The following is a 20623-nucleotide window of genomic DNA, read 5'->3' as shown; positions in this document are numbered from 1 at the left end:
ACTAGGCCAAACAATGAACCCAACATAGAAACACATAACATAGAATGCCCACCCAGGTCACGTCCTGACCAAATAAACAATACTGAACAAAGGAAATAAGGTCAGGAACGTGATAGACTTGTGTATGAGGTATCATATTACTATGTGTACGTGTTCCTTCGATTACACAGGAAGTCTAAGCACCATCACTACTTTAATAACGTGGACTACAGTAGAGGCTGAAACCCTCTATTCCTTTCAGAGTACTACCTCAGAATGCTAGTAAACTCAAGTGTGGTGGATAGTTCTAATCAGAGACCTCTATTAAGGTTACGTCATAATATCCTAAATGCAAACCTAATGGTTTGAGTACCTCACTATGGAAACCCATTTGTGTTCCTTGGACGTGACCGGGACTCTGATCCCACCAGTACCGCAGGCTCTTAGTGACACTTAGCCACGGCCTGTTTGTTAGGTGTGGTGCCAACACAGAAGCATGTGCACCCTGGAAAGCCCAAAAGGGCATTTATAAACCGGGTGGTTCCAGCCCTGAATGCTGATTAGCTGAAAGCCGTGGTATATCAGACCACCCGTATACCACAGGTATGACCCAATATTTATTTGTACTCCTCTAATTACATTGGTAACCAGTTTATAATAGCAATAAGGAACCTCTGGGATTTGTGGTATATTGGCCCTATACCACACCTCCACAGGCCTCAATGCTTAAATATAGTATAGTTAAGCCCAACACAAGCATGTAGTAAGTTGTGATTGTGTATCTACACCTTCAACACTAAGAACACTACATGTTCCTGTGCTTCCCCAAAATGGGATTGGGATGAAGCAGAAGTACTGTCACTGGAGAGTAGATGAAGAGGTGTTACATGGCCATATTTCACACATTTCTGGGTTGCGTAAGAAAGACAAAATGGTGGTGTTCCTCCATAAAATAAATGAAAAAAGATCAATCCCGGAGCTATGTACTGGGACGTTACAGCTGCCTATCAATTCCTCTGTAGCCTGGCGTGGGGATTCTCACAGTACAGCAGATAAAAGTAAAATGGTGATAATTGTTGTTACTGTTGTTACTGGATTTAACCATGTGTTTTCAACAAAAGTTGGTTAAAGTGAAAAGAGACTGACACCTAGGCTACATGGCTGTTGCATTTGTAAGGAATTGTATTAGATATTGGTAACTTGTTTTAACAACTTCTCAACATTAGCTATGGTTGACACAATATACACACTCCCTTTTATATTGGATATATGCGGGACTCATTGGACACATGCACGACTCTCACAACTCCCCTCCCCCATGACAATCACTCAGACACACACAACTCAGGGTTGGAGCTCCAGACAAAGAACTACCTCAGGAACCAATGGAACGTGGACACCAGGCCTGTACAGGACTACCCAAGACCCAGACCGACCAATCGGAAGGCCAGACTCGCAGATCAACCTACTTTGCTTGTTGTCTATATATAAAACTGTACGACTGTGGAAACTCCCTCTTTGCCTGATGACCCCATACGGATCAGAAAGAAGGAGCCGTGCTGCACGCTTTGCATAATATTTTTACACTGGAATAAACCTGCCTTATTATAAAATTATCCACCTCGTCCTATGTCTCCACTTGGTCTCCTGTCTCAAGTAAAACGAATTATTAACAACACCTCCCTGTTGAAAGAAACATGGAGTAGTTTAGGTTCAGGTTCAGCAGGGTCCTTTCACAGCTAGAGGAGGTAGCGCGAGCAGTGTAGTTTGGCTGGGGGCAGGCACTTTATATACATGAGGACCATTGTTTACATTTGAGGCATGCACTTGGGGCAAGCTCATGTCACATTGGTTTTGTCTCCATGTCTCCGTGCCATGACTAATGGCTTTTCATACAAAATGGCCACCAACCTAACAAACCACAACTCTCTGGACTTTTCTAACGATAGCTCGAGGGACTAAATCACTAGAGGGACATTACCAGGGCTGGGAATTTCCAGGGGGCTCACAATAGAATATCACAATACTTAGGTGCCGATACGATATGTATTGCGATTCTCAAAATTATTACAATTAAAATGATTCTTTATATATTGCAATCCCATACTGCGATATTGCTCACTATATGTATGCTGCAGAGACACAAGAGAGAGGATGAGAACATTTATTTGATCAATCATGGAAATTAAAGTGCTGAAAACATGTTGGCTCACTATTTAAAAAGAAGAAGGAGAACAAGCTATAGGATGAAAAATACCAGCATTTTGGCGCAGGTAAACCTGACTAGTGCTAGCTAATGCTGCCTAGCAAAATAAAACAAACCTATATAATATCTTCCAAAATAAGTAACTGTATCGATTTCCAGACCATCAATAGACTTTTATCACGGCCGTCGTTGGAAGGAGACCAAGGTGCAGCGTGGTACACGTGCATTCTTATTTATTTTAACGAATGAACACTGAACAAACTAACAAAATAACAAAACGAACCGTGAAGCTATATGGATAGTGCAGACAGGCAACTAAACATAGAACAAGAACCCACAAACACCAAAGGGAAATGGTTACCTAAATATGATCCACAATCAGAGACAACGATAAACAGCTGCCTCTGATTGGGAACCATATCAGGCCACCATAAACATACAAATACCTAGACCTATAAAACCCTAGACATACAGAAACCCTAGACAATACAAAACCCTAGACAATACCAAACCCTAGACAATACAAAACCCATGGACAATACAAAAACTTGCGTATCAACCCTAGTCACACCCTGACCTAACCAAAATATAAAGAAAACAGAGATATCTCAGGTCAGGGCGTGACAACTTTACAGTAACTGAGCTAAACGGACAAACTGTAAGAAGAAGGCCGGTCTTGACCCTGCGTTATGTTTCTGTCCAGCTCCCTCAAGCTGACGTGTACTCAAACATGCGTAAGGTTATGCGGGCCCTTCATAGCGTTTTACACTCAGAGAAGAGGTAGCAGCATTTCAACACAGGAAATTTGCATTATTTGTACTCTCAAAGAACAAAACAAAAAAACCATCCCCTAGGAAATGCCTCTACTCCGAGGTCTAACCGTATATCGACCGGATGATAACTGTAAATGCCTTGTCAAAGTCACAGTCAATAAAACCTCTTGATTTCTTGTTGATGGCCATTAATTGCTTGGCAGATGTCAGTGCCAGGGCGCTAAAACGTCCGCGGTTTCCAAGAAAGAGCCTGAGATCATCGTTAGAAATTGAGTTGCAAGTGGTCCGTTACCATAATCTCATCATTATTAAGTTTACAGGCAATAAGTTCATTTGGATGGGGGGCTCAGATGACAGTTATGGAGGAGCTGGCTCGACTCTGCGGCCATTATGGGTTGACGGCTCAAATGCGATTTCATAGCAGCCAGCCTCAGCCATTGTTCTGGCTGGAAAGCTTTTAAAGAGTAATTGATACCAGGGAATATGTTGCTCCAAAACCATAGTCGAGATTAGCAAAGACACGGGGTCCTTATCCTCCTGGCTAGGCTGGAGAGATAGTATAAAGTCATTTTTAAACTTAACTAGGCAAGTCAGTTAACAACAAATTCTTATTTTCAATGACAGCCTAGGAACAGTGGGTTAACTGCCTTGTTCAGGGGCAGAATGATAGATCTTTACCTTGTCAGCTCGGGGATTCAATCTTGCAACCTTTCGGTGACTAGTCCAACGCTCTAACCACTAGGCTACGGTGTGCTAAGGTGTGCTAGCTAGCTAGCACTCACATGGGCTATGATCTCTGTAAGTTCACTACTTCCTGTCATTACTTCCTGCTTCATGTGTATTAAGATGAGTTCGCAGAAATACTAATTGAATCATTCAATTAATGGGTAAAATGTTGGCCTTGGATACATATTGGAAAAAGAGACATTGACATGTCAGTACACTTGTACTTCCATCCTCTCTCTCTCTTTAAAACATTGATGAGTCAATAGAGTAGCCATTTGCACACTTACAATGTAGTAGTCATTCTCTTTTTCTGTCTCTCCTTATCCCTCTATCTCTCTCTTTCTTTTTCTCTCTCTCTCCCCAGTATGTGTGCGCCACTTCCAGTGCTGTGACATCCAAACCACGGCGGGCCTGGGCCAGGCATGGTGGCGGTTGAGGAAGACCTGCTTTCAGATCGTGGAGCACAGCTGGTTCGAGTCCTTCATCATTTTTATGATCCTGCTGAGCAGCGGCGCTCTGGTAAGCAGCGTGCATGCTGGGTAGGGGTGGCGGGGGTCATGTCGGGCGGTTGGCCCTGCCTGCTGAATGGTCAAAATGCCAGGCCAGGCCACCTAGTGTGGGGTGAGACTGGGGGGGAAACTGGGGGGGAAACATGACACAGAGATATCCAACAAGGACAGTTCCAAAGGGGTTCTTTGGCTGTCCCCATAGGAGAACCCTTTTGGTTCGAGGTAGAACCATTTTTAGTTCCATGTAGAACCCTCTGTAGAAAGGGTTCTATATGGAATCCAAAATGGTTCTACCTGGAACCAAAAGGGTCCTTCAAAGGGTAGGCCAATGGGGACTGCCAAGAACCCTTTTTTGTTCTAGATAGCACCTTTTTTTTCTTCTAAGAGTGTAATATGCTGTAAGTAGAGGCTTCAGGCTGTGTGTGATGCTTAGGAATAATCTCTCTGATCATACAAGTTGTTTGTTACCTCATCTCTTTTTTTTATTGCTCTTTGTCTCCACAGTTATTGATTTACTCTAAGATCCGGCTATTTAATAAAATAATAATTAGATAATCTCATCAAATAGAAGGTTAGCCAATAGACTGCTCAAAATCCCATATTTGATGTCGGAAGGATGCTAACATGGATGGCCGACTCTTGATCAGCTTGTGTGATGTGCTAACCTTGGCCTTAGGTTGTAATAATACTAACGACTTATTTCCATGAGCCTTGTACAGTATTTCTTAGACAGCACCCTACAAGCCTCCAAGGTCTAACTCTAAGACCATTTGTTCCAGGATGCAGCTCACAAACAAGGTCAATGACTCTTTCACCTGCTATTACAATCTAACACCAAGGTTGGCAGGCATGAAGTGCCCAACATAGTAGAGCTAGCTGAGAATGTCAAGCAGGCGAAATTGAAATAAGACAAATTGTGGTATATATAGTATAAAAACATTCAAAACAAAGTGTCTATTGCAATAAATTGGGCACACAGAAACAAGGAATGATTGGTTGAGGTGCAGCTTTTCATTGCATCTGCCTGGGCCCTCTCACTACTCATCGTCCTCAATTTCCTCTTCCACAGTGATGTAGTGCATGAACAGATATGCAGCTGAGAGGAGTCAGATCAATGATTAGTCAAGCCTTCTCCGCTCTCCTCCTAATTTGCAGTGGATTGGTCGTAGCGTGCCCAAACCTCAGCTGTGCTACCAGTGCCTGCCCTTCCCCTCCTCTCCCTCCACCCCGCCCTGACCCCTAACCCGTTTTCCATCCACCCTCCATCTCTGTCCAAGCAGATTGTTGTTTCTCCTGGGCCATTCCCTGACAGTGTGGGCATTCTCCTGGGTATTGCCCGGTGCTGGGTATGCAGGCCAAGCCTGTGTGGCGTTCATTTAGGGTGCATGGCGGCATACCTCATGAGAGTAGAGCAAAAGGTTTCCGATGGCGACGACGCGTCTAGCTAGAGAGGGATCTTGTTGCTCAGCAAAAGCACTCCATTTTATTTATTTTCCTCTGATAGCACTTTCTTTTACAGAAAAGCATGCAGAGGCATATTCCATGTATGCGGCATGTTAGTCATTATGATAAAGAATAGATACCGGCACAGTGATGAATATTCCTGTTGCTTTACTGTGCAATGTGTGTGTATATGACGAAGGTATAGTTAATGACACAGCCTGTATCGCCTGCTTATTATGTTGAATCTATAAATATCAGCAAATTTTTTTATGTGGGTTAAGCCTGACGAGGACATTTGGGTTGAAACGTTAAACAACGGGAGCATTCATCAGTGTGTGAGTATCTATTATTTCCTGAGTTTATTATTGTACCCAGCAGCTACAAGTCATTGGATGTGCGTACGGTACATTATACATTACTGGACATTTTACAACTCAATGTTCCTCATTCTAGAAATGTTATCATCTGTAAAGACCCTTTGTTGTTCTCATTCAACTTTATTATCTGAGTAATAATTGTGAGGCAAAAGGCCTCAATCAATTATTATACACTGTAGCATACTGTATAAACATATCATTTTCCGGTTGTGAAATAAAATCATTGAAAGGGTTTCATGTAAAAATAGCATGTGGACTTCCCTCATGGGTACATACTGTTACGAAACCAGAAACTAGCCTACTGGGTTTGCTGCGCTCATTATGTCTAGGGGTCTTAGGCCTAGCTACATGATCTGTAACCTGACTCGTTATGTCTAGGGGTCTTAGGCCTAGCTACATGATCTGTAACCTGACTCGTTATGTCTAGGGGTCTTAGGCCTAGCTACATGGTCTGTAACCTGACTCGTAATGTTTAGGGGTCTTAGGCCTAGCTACATGGTCTGTAACCTGACTCGTTATGTCTAGGGGTCTTAGGCCTAGCTACATGGTCTGTAACCTGACTCGTAATGTCTAGGGGTCTTAGGCCTAGCTACATGGTCTGTAACCTGACTCGTTACGTCTAGGGGTCCTAGGCCTAATTACATGGTCTGTAACCTGACTTGTTATGTCTAGGGGTCTTAGGCCTAGCTACATGGTCTGTAACCTAACTCGTTACGTCTAGGGGTCTTAGGCACAGCTACATGGTCTGTAACCTGACTTGTTATGTCTAGGGGTCTTAGGCCTAGCTACATGATCTGTAACCTGACTCATTATGTCTAGGGGTCTTAGGCACAGCTACATGGTCTGTAACCTGACTCGTTATGTCTAGGGGTCTTAGGCCTAGCTACCTGGTCTGTAACTTGATTATATATGTTTCATAAATGTGAGACATAAGCATATGCGACCAGGTGTTCAGTGCTTGTGCCCAGAAGACAGTCACCTTACCTGAGGTCCAGGGCCAGCTCAGCCATGACTCCCATCGTTGGCCAGTCCAAGCAGATTAGTATCCGTTTAGATGGTGACGTAAGTGAACATACAAAAAGAAAACTACAAAGAGGCATGCCTAAACTAAAGACTAAATTGCCACCTAACAAAGCCAGCAGCCTCACAGCCATGCCAGCTGGGACACTGACTGACAATCACCTTCATTGGCAGTACCTGTTGTGCAAATAAAGGCTTGGCTCAGCATCTAAACCAGTTGCTGCTGCCACCTGGGGATGGATTGTGGAAGTGTATCCTGGTAGTGTGTTTGTCCTAAAACTAACCTTCCCCCACATCATAACAATACACACTGCCAGTTTCTAGTGATTAGAATAAGACACTGATACACACAGTCAGTATGTATGTCATTAAGATACTGCATTAATATTGCTATGGTAAGATTGATTGCCGAGTGATTACGGGACTAGGGACATTCCATAGTATTACAGCATGAGACTAATTGCCTATTGACTATTTAAAAAACCCTAATCATGACTCGTCTCCCATGTGTCTTTCCGAAGGCCTTTGAGGACATCTACATCGAACAGAGAAAAGTGGTTAAAGTGGTGCTGGAGTACGCCGACAAGATCTTCACCTACATTTTCATTCTGGAGATGCTCCTCAAGTGGATTGCATACGGATTCAAGAAGTACTTCACTAACTACTGGTGCTGGCTGGATTTCCTGATTGTGGATGTAAGTGCCATGTTTATTTCCAAACCCTCAGACAATGTTGAGACGATGAGGTCATTTGCTAAAACTGCGGCCCACTTCACTTGATTGTGTTTTATAATCTGGTCAGACGTGATGAATCGATCTGTTTGTCGCATGCATTCTGAAAGCTCTGTGACAGAGACAATGTGGAATCCTGATTTGTCTTGTCTTATTCTGTCAATAATAGTTTTCCAAAACATTGAACATTATTGAGCCACTTCACTTTCTGGATGGCTTGGCTGTCATGCCAGACAGTCATAGGGCCGGATTCAGAAAAGCCTAATCCCGAATTAATAAGGATGCTGAATGGAGAATATTGTCAGGGAATCTTGATCTGTATGTGGGAAACCTGCTCATAATGTACAGTATGTACAGGATTAGGCACATTTCGGGAATGCTCACCGACCTACTGCTCTTCTCAAAAACGCTTTGTCCAATCAGTGCAGCCCTGTAGCGAGTCTAGCAACCCCACAATCCCCTGGGTTCATACGTCACTTATTTGTTACCACTTTATCCTCGGGGAGAAACATGAGAGCTGAGTTCACGTCAGTAGTTTGGACATATTGGTCTGTGGCAGAAAGTCTTTAGGCAGAGAGAGAGCCTTGAGCAATTAGTGTTTGCTCTCTGCACACAGACACACCGCACAAAGGCTGGGAGAGAGATGACGGGGGGAAGGAAGAGAAAGAAAGAGTGGTGGAGTGGGAGCGGGAGGAGGAGAGAAAGAGAGAGAGAGAAAGAGTGGTGGAGTGGGAGAGGGAGGAGGAGAGAAAGAGAGAGAGAGAGAAAGAAAAAGAGGCCAGAGCTGACTAGATAGATGTAAACAGAATTTTTTCCCCAGGGAAATTTCTCCGGCATGGCTTCATGTTTTACCATTACCATGAAAACTGCCAAATCAATACATATTCCCCTTAGACAGCTTGTTGGGACTATTTCTAATGATAGATGATACCTTGATGCATCTTTGTTTAGGATGTGCAGCAGATGTTGTTCTATGTAATCTGCCATATTGCCTGTGTTTCTTCAGGGCTATCATTGCCTTTTGTTCCTGTAAATTGTGAGACAAAGTGAATTGAAAAGATAACCAAACATGGAATTCAGAATGATCATGCCTTCCTAATGTACACCGAAGTTATGGAAATGTGGCGGTGAATTCATAACACTGGTGGTGATGTGCAGTTTCCTCCTGAGTGACTCAATATTCTAAATGACTGATATAGATGTGGAGGGGAAATCACAATGTGTACGTGTGCTTGCTGAATCTTTTTTAAAGCCCCTCAACGAAGTGTTATAATTCATACCGAAACAGTATGTGTAATGCCAAAAGGTCTCCAAGTGCTGAAGTACCAAACCCTTTTGGCAAGAAGATCACCAGTGGGTTTACTTCCTCTATCCATCTCTGTGTGCTGTGCTGATCGTGTTCAACAAAAGTGTTGTGATGTATTAATTTTCTTACACCCCAAGGCATAAGAGCACAAAAAGCCCCTGCTCTTGAGTAAGTGATTCATTTAAACAACATGACGAAGCACAGATGTCTGTGAACCTTGGAGAATCATTTCAGTAATTTATCTGATTGTGATATGAGTCTCAGACAGTGCCTGGAGGGCAGTTGAATATTAATTTGTGAGGGGCAAAAGGGTATTCAAAACCACCCACTTTACTACATGCAAGTTTGCTTGTGTAAAAACCTGTATGTATTGGATTAGTCTGAACTACATATTTAAAAGTAAGTAAGTAATTGATTCACTGTTGGCAAGATATCAGTGATTGGCCTGTTGACCAATGCCGTCAATGTAGAGCAAATAGGCACCCACGAGTCCTCAGGACCCTGCGAAAATTGTGGTGGCCCGGTTTGCCGGCATAAGGGTGAGGCCCAATCTGACCGCTAAACACCACCACTGACCGTACACAGTAGACACCTAGAACTGTAGTTTCTGGTTGGCTTTTGATTGACCTCTCTTCCTCTCTCTCTTACACAGATCAAAGCAGAAGTTTTGTGACCATTCTATGTTCTGCTATGAAATAACCTAATTTTAACGACCTCGATGCTCCCACTCTGGGTTGACTTACAGTGGGGCAAAAAAGTATTTAGTCAGCCACCAATTGTGCAAGTTATCCCACTTAAAAAGATGAGAGAGGCCTGTAATTTTCATCATAGGTACACTTCAACTATGACAGACAAAATGAGAAAAAAAAATCCAGAAAATCACATTGTAGGATTTTTTATGAATTTATTTGCAAATTTATGGTGGAAAATAAGTATGTGGTCACCTACAAACAAGCAAGATTTCTGGCTCTCACAGACCTGTAACTTGTTCTTTAAGAGGCTCCTCTGTCCTCCACTCGTTACCTGTATTAATGGCACCTGTTTGAACTTGTTATCAGTATAAAAGACACCTGTCCACAACCTCACAGTCACACTCCAAACTCCACTATGGCCAAGACCAAAGAGCTGTCAAAGGACACCAGAAACAAAATTGTAGACCTGCACCAGGCTGGGAAGACTTAATCTGAAATAGGTAAGCAGCTTGATTTGAAGAAATCAACTGTGGGAGCAATTATTAGGAAATGGAAGACATACAAGACCACTGATGATCTCCCTCGATCTGGGGCTCCACGCAAGATCTCACCCCATGGGGTCAAAATGATCACAAGAACGGTGAGCAAAAATCCCAGAACCACACAGGGGGACCTAGTGAATGACCTGCAGAGAGCTGGGACCAAAGTAACAAAGCCTACCATCAGTAACACACTACGCCGCCAGGGACTCAAATTCTGCAGTGCCAGACGTGTCCCCCTGCTTAAGCCAGTACATGTCCAGGCCCGTCTGAAGTGTGCTAGAGAGCATTTGGATGATCCAGAAGAAGATTGGGAGAATGTCATATGGTCAGATGAAACCAAAATATAATTTTTTGGTAAAAACTCAACTCGTCGTGTTTGGAGGACAAAGAATGCTGAGTTGCATCCAAAGAACACCATACCTACTGTGAAGCATGGGGGTGGAAACATCATGCTTTGGGGCTGTTTTTCTGCAAAGGGACCAGGACGACTGATCCGTGTAAAGGAAAGAATGAATGGGGCCATGTATTGCGAGATTTTGAGTGAAAACCTCCTTCCATCAGCAAGGGCATTGAAGATGAAATGTGGCTGGGTCTTTCAGCATGACAATGATCCCAAACACACCGCCCGGGCAACGAAGGAGTGGCTTCGTAAGAAGCATTTCAAGGTCCTGGAGTGGCCTAGCCAGTCTCCAGATCTCAACCCCATAAAAAATCTTTGGAGGGAGTTGAAAGTCCATGTTGCCCAGCAACAGCCCCAAAACATCACTGCTCTAGAGGAGATCTGCATGGAGGAATGGGCCAAAATACCAGCAACAGTGTGTGAAAACCTTGTGAAGACTTACAGAAAACGTTTGACCTCTGTCATTGCCAACAAAGGGCATATAACAAAGTATTGAGATAAACTTTTGTTATTGACCAAATACTTATTTTCCACCATAATTTGCAAATTAATTCATTAAAAATCCTACAATGTGATTTTCTGGATTTTTCTTTTCTCATTTTGTCTGTCATAGTTGAAGTGTACCTATGATGAAAATTACAGGCCTCTCTCATCTTTTTAAGTGGGAGAACCTGTACAATTGGTGGCTGACTAAATACTTTTTTTGCCCCACTGTATAAACCCTTAACATAGTTGCTAACAGGAGGGACTCGCCAGAGTGATCCAGTGTTCCTTTTCAGGTACTGTGTTGACATTTCTTTGAACTGGTTGTGGCAGCCCCCCTAACCATGTGGGTTCTTGCGCTTTCTTCATCCTCCTAGGTGTCTTTGGTGAGCCTAGTGGCTAACACGCTTGGCTACTCGGACTTCGCTGCCATCAAATCACTTAGAACCCTCAGAGCCCTGAGGCCGCTAAGAGCACTGTCCCGATTTGAAGGCATGCGGGTAAGAGTCGTCTCTCCGCTCTCTTTTCTAACTCATCTGTCACACTCTACCTCTGTTGCCACCCTTTATTTTCCATACCAGCATTTTCACAGTTTCTATTCAGAATACTCATATCTCCTCTTATGGTGTTATAACGCCATCAAATCCATGAATTGCTCATCTCTTAATTCTCCAGCTAATGCCACTAATCCCTAGCCAATCTTTCCCTTGGAGCCAAAAGTGGCAATATTAGCACAAAGTGGCAATATTAGCATGAAGAGCTAATTATGTTTTCATAATTACCCTCAACTCTCCCCTTAGCATGACATGACTACCTCATTATCCAGATTATCAATTTGATAAATTTGGATAAGCTTTATTTCATATTAAGCTTTATTTTGTGGTCTTTTTTACCTCAAACTTTCATAGTGAAATCATTATTAGGCCCTACATCACCATTTAGGAATCATCAAAACAGGTAACATATACAAAATGTTTACACCATATTTAATTAAGTTAGAACAGAACATTGCCTATTGTTATCACATAATTTCCAAGTAAATACTTGACAGATACGGTGGGGTCTGAAATTATTGACACCCTTGAGCAATAATGACTGTAAAAAATAAATACTTCAAATACTGAGCTATATTGTATGCTCCAAAAAAATAGGGATATTATTTTATACTAATTCAATTGCTCAGAGAATGTGATTTTGTTTAATAAAAAAATATATATAAATATCTCAAAAGGTAGGGGTCAAAATTGACACCCGTAAAGATTCTTATAAATAAAGTCGTCAAAAGTTGAGTATTTCGTCCCATATTCTTACCACGCAATGACTACATGAAGTTTGTGACTCTACAAACGTGGTGGATGCATTTGCAGTTTGTTTTGTTTGTGTGTCAGATTTTGTACCCAATAGAAATCTAATTAAATTTGATTGGTCACATACACATGGTTAGCAGAGTGTAGCGAAATGTTTGTGCTTCGAAACTTAGGACCCTGTCTTTCAAAGATAATTCGTAAAAATCCAAAGAACTTCACATATCTTCATTGTAATGGGTTAAAACACTGTTTGCCATGCTTGTTCAATGAACCATAAACAATTAATGAACATGCACCTGTGGAATGGTCGTTAAGACAATAACAGCTCACAGATGGTAGGCAATTAAGGTCACAGTTATGAAAACTTCGGACACTAAAGAGGCCTTTCTACTGACTCTGAAAAACACCAAAAGAAAGGGTCCCTGCTCATCTGTGTGAACATGCCTTAGGCATGCTGCAAGGAGGAACGAGGACTGCAGATGTGACTAGGGCAATAAATTGCAATGTCCGTACTGTGAGACGTCTAAGACAGCACTACAGGGAGACAGAACGGACAGCTGATTGTTCTCGCAGTGGCAGACTACGTGTAACAGCACCTGCACAGGACCGGTACATCCGAACACCACACCTGCGGGACAGGTACAGGATGGCAACAACTGCCCGAGTTACACCAGCAATGCACAATCCCTCCATCAGTGCTCAAACTGTCTGCAATAGGCTGAGAGAGGCTGGACTGAGGACTTGTAGGCCTGTTGTCTGGTGAGGACCTGCCTTACATCACCGGCAACAACGTTGCCTATGGGTACAAACCCACCGTCGCTGGACCAGACACGACTGGAAAAAGGTGCTCTTCACTGACAAGTCGCGGTTTTGTCTCACCAGGGGTGATGATCGGATTCGCGTTTATCGTCGAAAGAATAAGTGTTACACCGAGGCCTGTGCTCTGGAAGGGAATCGATTTGGAAGGAGAAGGTTCGTCATGGTTTGGGGCGGTGTGTCACAGCATCATCGGACGGAGCTTGTTGTCATTGCAGGCAATCTCAACGCTGCGCGTTACAGAGAAGACATCCTCCTCCCTCATGTGGTACCCTTCCTGCAGGCTCATCCTGACATGACCCTCCAGCATGACAATGCCACCAGCCATACTGCTCATTCTGTGCATGATTTCCTGCAAGACAGAAATGTCAGTGTTCTGCCATGGCCAGCGAAGAGCCCGGATATCAATCCCATTGAGCACATCTGGGACCTGTTGGATCGGAGGGAGAGGGCTAGGGCCATTCCCCCCAGAAATGTCCGGGAACTTGCAGCTGCCTTGGTGGAAATTGGGGTAACATCTCACAGCAAGAACTGGCAAATCTGGTGCAGTCCATGAGGAGGAGATGCACTGCAGTACTTAATGCAGCTGGTGGCCACACCAGATACTGACTATTACTTTGATTTTGACCTCCCCTCTTTGTTCAGGGACACATTATTCAATTTATCTCAGTCACATGTCTGTGGACCTTGTTCAGTTTATGTCTCAGTTGTTGAATCTTGTTATGTTCATACAAATATTTACACATGTTAAGTTTTCTGAAAATAAACGCAGTTGACAGTGAGAGGACGTTTCTTTTTTTGCTGAGTTTAGTTCCGACAGTGAAGCAATATCTAATATGTAATCTAACAGTTCCACAACAACTAAATAATACACGCAAATCTAAGTAAAGGAATGGAATTAATGAACATGCACCTAGCCTATGAATGAAAGTTTACAACATAGGTACACACAGATATCGAAACAAATTTGAGGTGACACACAGTGACATTCAATACCGCCTTGCACACTCTTGACTGCATCTATCTGATCTAGGCTGTAATCATTAGTCCAACAGTTGCAAACGAGAGTTTCTATTGGACAAATTCAGGTATGTTTATCCCTGTTTTGTTCCATTTGCATCCGTTTAAGAAACTTTTTTTTCAACAGAATCAGCGGAATGAATACACCCCTGATCATGCGTAAACAGAGTTCACTCTCATAACAGCCACTTTGTATTCCTTCTCTTCTCTTCGCTTGTGGACTTCAATGCACAACACATACGCTGTATTTGACCAGCTGAAAAAAACTTTCCATACCATGTCATAACCGGTACACACAGCCTACATCGTTGTCCCCATATTAGCTAAAGTATCGTTCTAGTCAACATAGCTAATAGAACTAATGCATTAGTAAACCTGCTGCAATCATGCAGTAACATTACAATGTATAACGTTAACTAACTCACATTGTGCTGGTCCGTACAATTTACCTTATTTTAGCACCCCAAAAAACGTAATACCATATAATATCAATACCATTGTAACGCACAATTTCTCCCCTTTCCCAAAAAAATCCTTGACGAGACCTTCATGATGCCCATCTCTGCATGATTCAAGAAGGCAATGAGCTCCCTCGGGTCTTTTTAAAAATGGTGGGTGGGGAAGTGAAACCTATTGTGTGATAGTAAAAAGGAGAGATATGTCGTGTGGGGAAACTGCGTTTTTCATTCGATCTGTCCAACTTATCACCTTAAAACCTCTAAAATGTAAATGTGTCATTACATACCTACTTGAAGAGTTGTGTCAAATTTGAAACAAGATTTTAAGGCGGCGCTAAAGTTATCTTCAGAAGTGAACAGCGGCTTTTGAGAGTCACGATGGCTTGCAGTGATGAACCAAAAAATGACTAGGTGTCCCCCTTACCCTGTCCCTGTCCCTTTCTTGTTTTTAAACGGTGAGAGAAGTGCTACACCTGATGGAGAGAGGCTGTAAGACACATAATTCATTGCTTTATGCGTGCTGTACGTTACGTCATGACACGTCACAATTTAACGTACAGCGTCGGAGGGGTCAGTTTTTTTTCAACTTTTCTCCAGTACTATTGATCCATTACCATGTCAATCAATGCTTGAATAGAAACGTAGTTCACACCCAAGCTTTTGATGTCAACACAGTCGCTATAGTCCCATTAGTTTTCAGTGCAGCCTCGTTTGAATGTCGCGGTCGCGCAAATTTGTACGGAATGAGGTTAGTCACCGTTAGTCAGTTAGCAGTTACACCGGCGGGCCCCGGTGGCAATAAATTAATAAAACCAAGAGCTTACCTTGACTTGGAAGAGTTCCAGTGTTGTGTTGGATAGTCATTGCCAGCTAGATATAATAGCGTTCCATTGTTTGAGCCGGGTGTTTAAGTAACTAAACTAGCCAGCTGCATTTGCTAGCTAAGTAAATGAAACTGAAAGTGAAAAAAATAAATGACAGTCTCTCTCTCTCTTGCTTCTTCTAGCTATGCACTGCAGTGATAGCTAGCTGTAGCTTATGCTTTCAGTACTAGATTCATTCTCTGATGCTTTGATTGGGTGGACGACATGTCAGTCCATGCTGCTAGCGCTCTGATAGGTTGGAGGTCATCCTCCGGAAGTTGTCATAATTACCGTGTAAGCCTATGGAAGGGGATGAGAACCAAGAACCTCCTAGGTTTTATTTTGAAGTCAATGTACAAAGAGGAGGATGGAAGCTAGCTGTCCTCCGGCTACACCATGGTGCTACCCTACTGAGTGCTGTTGAGGCTACTGTAGATCTTCATTGCAAAACAGTGTGTTTTAATCAATTATTTGGTGATGTGAATATATTTAGTATAGTTTTATCTAAAAAGGATAATTCAATGTTTAACCATTTGCATGAAATTCACTGAAGAGGATGGTTCTCCCCTTTCTCCTGAGGAGCCTCCACTGGTATATACTGTACAGATGAGATGAGTAATGCAATATATGTAGACATTATTAAAGTGGCATTATTAAAGTGACTAGTGATCCATTTATTAAAGTGTCTGATGGCCTTGAGATAGAAGCTGTTTTTCAGTCTCTCGGTCCCAGCTTTGATGCACCTGCACTGACCTCGCCTACTGGATGGTAGCTGGGTGAACAGGCAGTGGCTCGGGTGGTTGTTGATCTTTTTGGCCTTCCTGTGACATCGGGTGCTGTAGGTCTCCTGGAGTGCAGGTAGTTTGCCCCCGGGTATGCGTTATGCAGACCGCACCACCCTCTGGAGAGCCTTGCGGTTGTGGGCGGTGCAGTTTCTGTACCAGGCGGTGATGCAGCCCGACAGGATGCTCCCAACTATGCATCTGTAAAAGTTTGTGAGGGTTTTAGGTGACAAGACACATTTCTTCAGCCTCCTGAGGTTGAACAAGGGCTGTTGTTTTGTGTCATTTTAGAGGCACTTTTATTATAGATAAGAATAAAATATGTTTCCATACACTTCTACATTAATGACGATGCTACCATGATTAAGGATAATCATGAATGAATCATGAATAATGATGAGTGAGAAAGTTACAGAGGGTCAAAGAAGTGCTAAACTCTCAAAACATGCTAACCTCTCACCATTACCAATAATAGAGGAGGCTAGCTGTCTTGGGCACAAAACAATCGAAAACACAACCAAAATGAACTGCAAATGCATCCAAAGTGTCACAAGCTTTATGTAGTCAGTGCCAGGATTATGGGAGTAAATACTATACTTTTGACTACGTTTTTAATAAGAATCTTTAGGGGTGTCAATGATTTTGACCCCTACTTTTTCCTGAGAGAAAAAAAAGTTAAGCTAATTTAGAATTTTTTTGGAGCTCAGTGTTTGAATTATTTATTTTATACAGTCATTATTGCCCGTCTTTATCAAGGGGTTTCCATTACAAAGCCCAGTTCCCACTAAATCAATGTTGTTACAGCATTATTACACAGGAATATGGACAAATAATTGTAAAGTGTTACCAGAAAAGCTAATAAACATAGCAGTGTCATGCATGCACATACTTCATGTACAGTTGAAGTCGGAAGTTTACGTACACTTAGGTTGGAGTCATTAAAATCAGTTTTTCAACCACTCCACAAATTTCATTTTAACAAACTGTAGTTTTGGCAAGTCGGTTAGGACATCTACTTTGTGCATGACACAAGTAATTATTCCAACAATTGTTTACAGACAGATTATTTCACTTATAATTCACTGTATCACAATTCCAGTGGGTCAGAAGTTTACATACACTAAGTTAAACAGCTTGGACAATTCCAGAAAATTATGTCATGGCTTTAGATGCTTCTGATAGGCTAATTGACATAATTTGGGTCAATTGGAGGTGTACTTGTGTATGTCAAGGCCTACCTTCAAACTCAGTGCCTCTTTGCTTGACATCATGGGAAAATCAAAAGAAATCAGCCAAGACCTCAGAAAACAAATTGTAGACTTCCCCGAGTCTGGTTCATCCTTGGGAGCAATTTCCAAACACCTGAAGGTACCACGTTCATCTGTACAAACAATAGTGTGCAAGTATAAACCCCATGGGACCGCGCAGCCGTCATACCACTCAGGAAGGAGACGCCTTCTGTCTCCTAGAGATGAAAGTACTTTGGTGCAAAAAGTGCAAATCAATCCCACAACAGCAAAGGACCTTGTGAAGATGCTGGAGGAAACAGGTAGAAAAGTATATATATCCACAGTAAAACGAGTCCTATATAAACATAACCTGAAAGGCCGCTCAGCAAGGAAGAAGCCACTGCTCCTTAACCGCCATAAAAAAGCCAGACTACGGTTTGCAACTGCACATGGGGACAAAGATCATACTTTTTGGAGAAATGTCCTCTGGTCTGATGAAACAAAAATGTTTTGCCATAATGACCATCGTTATGTTTGGAGAAAAAAGAGGGATGCTTGCAAGCCGAAGAACAATGTCCCAACCGTGAAGCACGGGGCTGGCAGCATCATGTTGTGGGGGTGCTTTGCTGCAGGAGGGACTGTTGCACTTCACAAAATAGATAGAATAATGCGGTGGGAAAATGATGTGGATATATTGAAGCAACATCTCAAGACATCAGTCAGGTAGTTAAAGTTTGGTTGCAAAGGGGTCTTCCAAATGGACAATGACCCCAAGCATACTTCCATAGTTGTGGCAAAATGGCTTAAGGACAACAAAGTCAAGGTATTGGAGTGGCCATCACAAAGCCCTGACCTCAATCCTATAGATATTTGTGGGCAGAACTGAAAAGCATGTGCGAGCAAGGAGGCCTACAAACCTGACTCAGTTACACCAGCTCTGTCAGGAGGAATGGGCCCAAATTCACCCAACTTATTGTGGGAAGCTTGTGGAAGGCTACCTGAAACGTTTGACCCAAGTTAAACAATTTATAGGCAATGCTACCAAATATTAATTGAGTGTATGTAAACTTCTGACCCACTGGGAATGTGATGCTAAAAATTAAAGCTGAAATAATTCATTTTCTCTACTATTATTCTGACATTTCACATTCTTAAAATAAAGTGATGATCCTAACTGACCTAAAACAGGGAATTTTTACTTGGATTAAATGTCAGGAATTGTGAAACTGAGTTTAAATGTACACTGCTCAAAAAAATAAAGTGAACACTTAAACAACACAATGTAACTCCAAGTAAATCACACTTCTGTGAAATCAAACTGTCCACTTAGGAAGCAACACTGATTGACAATAAATTTCACATGCTGTTGTGCAAATGGAATAGACAAAAGGTGGAAATTATAGGCAATTAGTAAGACACCCCCAAAAAAGGAATGGTTCTACAGGTGGTGACCACAGACCACTTCTCAGTTCCTATGCTTCCTGGCTGATGTTTTGGTCACTTTTGAATGCTGGCGGTGCTTTCACTCTAGTGGTAGCATGGGACGGAGTCTACAACCCACACAAGTGGCTCAGGTAGTGCAGCTCATCCAGGATGGCACATCAATGCGAGCTGTGGCAAAAAGGTTTGTTGTGTCTGTCAGTGTAGTGTCCAGAGCATGGAGGCGCTACCAGGAGACAGGCCAGTACATCAGGAGACGTGGAGGAGAGCTTAGGAGGGCAACAACCCAGCAGCAGGACCGCTACCTCCGCCTTTGTGCAAGGAGGTGCACTGCCAGAGCCCTGCAAAATGACCTCCAGCAGGCCACAAATGTGCATGTGTCAGCATATGGTCTCACAAGGGGTCTGAGGATCTCATCTCGGTACCTAATGGCAGTCAGGCTACCTCTGGCGAGCACATGGAGGGCTGTGCGGCCCCACAAAGAAATGCCACCCCACACCATGACTGACCCACCACCAAACCGGTCATGCTGGAGGATGTTGCAGGCAGCAGAACGTTCTCCACGGCGTCTCCAGACTCTGTCACGTCTGTCACATGTGCTCATGTGCTCAGTGTGAACCTGCTTTCATCTGTGAGGAGCCCTGTGCGCCAGTGGCGAATTTGCCAATCTTGTTGTTCTCTGGCAAATGCCAAACGTCCTGCACGGTGTTGGGCTGTAAGTACAACCCCCACCTGTGGATGTCGGGCCCTCATACCACCCTCATGGAGTCTGTTTCTGACCGTTTGAGCAGACACATGCACATTTGTGGCCTGCTGGAGGTCATTTTGCAGGGCTCTGGCAGTGCACCTCCTTGCACAAAGGCGGAGGTAGCGGTCCTGCTGCTGGGTTGTTGCCCTCCTACGGCCTCCTCCACGTCTCCTGATGTACTGGCCTGTCTCCTGGTAGCGCCTCCATGCTCTGGACACTACACTGACAGACACAACAAACCTTTTTGCCACAGCTCGCATTGATGTTGCCATCCTGGATGAGCTGCACTACCTGAGCAACTTGTGTGGGTTGTAGACTCCGTCTCATGCTACCACTAGAGTGAAAGCACCGCCAGCATTCAAAAGTGACCAAAACATCAACCAGGAAGCATAGGAACTGAGAAGTGGTGTGTGGTCACCACCTACAGAACCATTCCCTTTTTGGGGGTGTCTTACTAATTGCCTATAATTTCCACCTTTTGTCTATTCCATTTGCACAACAGGATGTGAAATTTATTGTCAATCAGTGTTGCTTCCTAAGTGGACAGTTTGATTTCACAGAAGTGTGATTGACTTGGAGTTACATTGTGTTGTTTAAGTGTTCCCTTTATTTTTTTGAGCAGTGTATTTGGCTAAGGTGTATGTAAACTTCAGACTTCAACTGTACATACTCCATACACTTAGTATGTAGCATTTCCATTATCTCATTCCAATCTTTCTATCCTTTCTCACATCTTTACCTGTCTGTGATATTACTTTACAAGTTGTTTCTCA

At 43.0% G+C, this 20623-nt stretch overlaps 1 protein-coding gene across 1 annotated transcript in view; it reads left to right on the top strand.

Moving 5' to 3' along the window:
* The window catches only part of LOC129823069 (sodium channel protein type 4 subunit alpha-like), a 229769-nt gene that overhangs the window by 195595 nt on the left and 13551 nt on the right, over positions 1-20623 (top strand). Inside the window, exons 20-22 of the mRNA XM_055881786.1 lie at positions 4049-4203; positions 7555-7728; positions 11565-11687. Coding sequence (XP_055737761.1) covers positions 4049-4203; positions 7555-7728; positions 11565-11687 — 452 coding nt within the window. The remainder of the gene's footprint in view (positions 1-4048; positions 4204-7554; positions 7729-11564; positions 11688-20623) is intronic.

This window comes from Salvelinus fontinalis, chromosome 25 (genome assembly GCF_029448725.1).
Source record: "Salvelinus fontinalis isolate EN_2023a chromosome 25, ASM2944872v1, whole genome shotgun sequence".
Classification (NCBI taxonomy): domain Eukaryota; kingdom Metazoa; phylum Chordata; class Actinopteri; order Salmoniformes; family Salmonidae; genus Salvelinus; species Salvelinus fontinalis.
The sequence above is the reverse complement of the archived record's forward strand: the minus strand, read 5'-3'. Positions and strand labels throughout refer to the sequence as shown.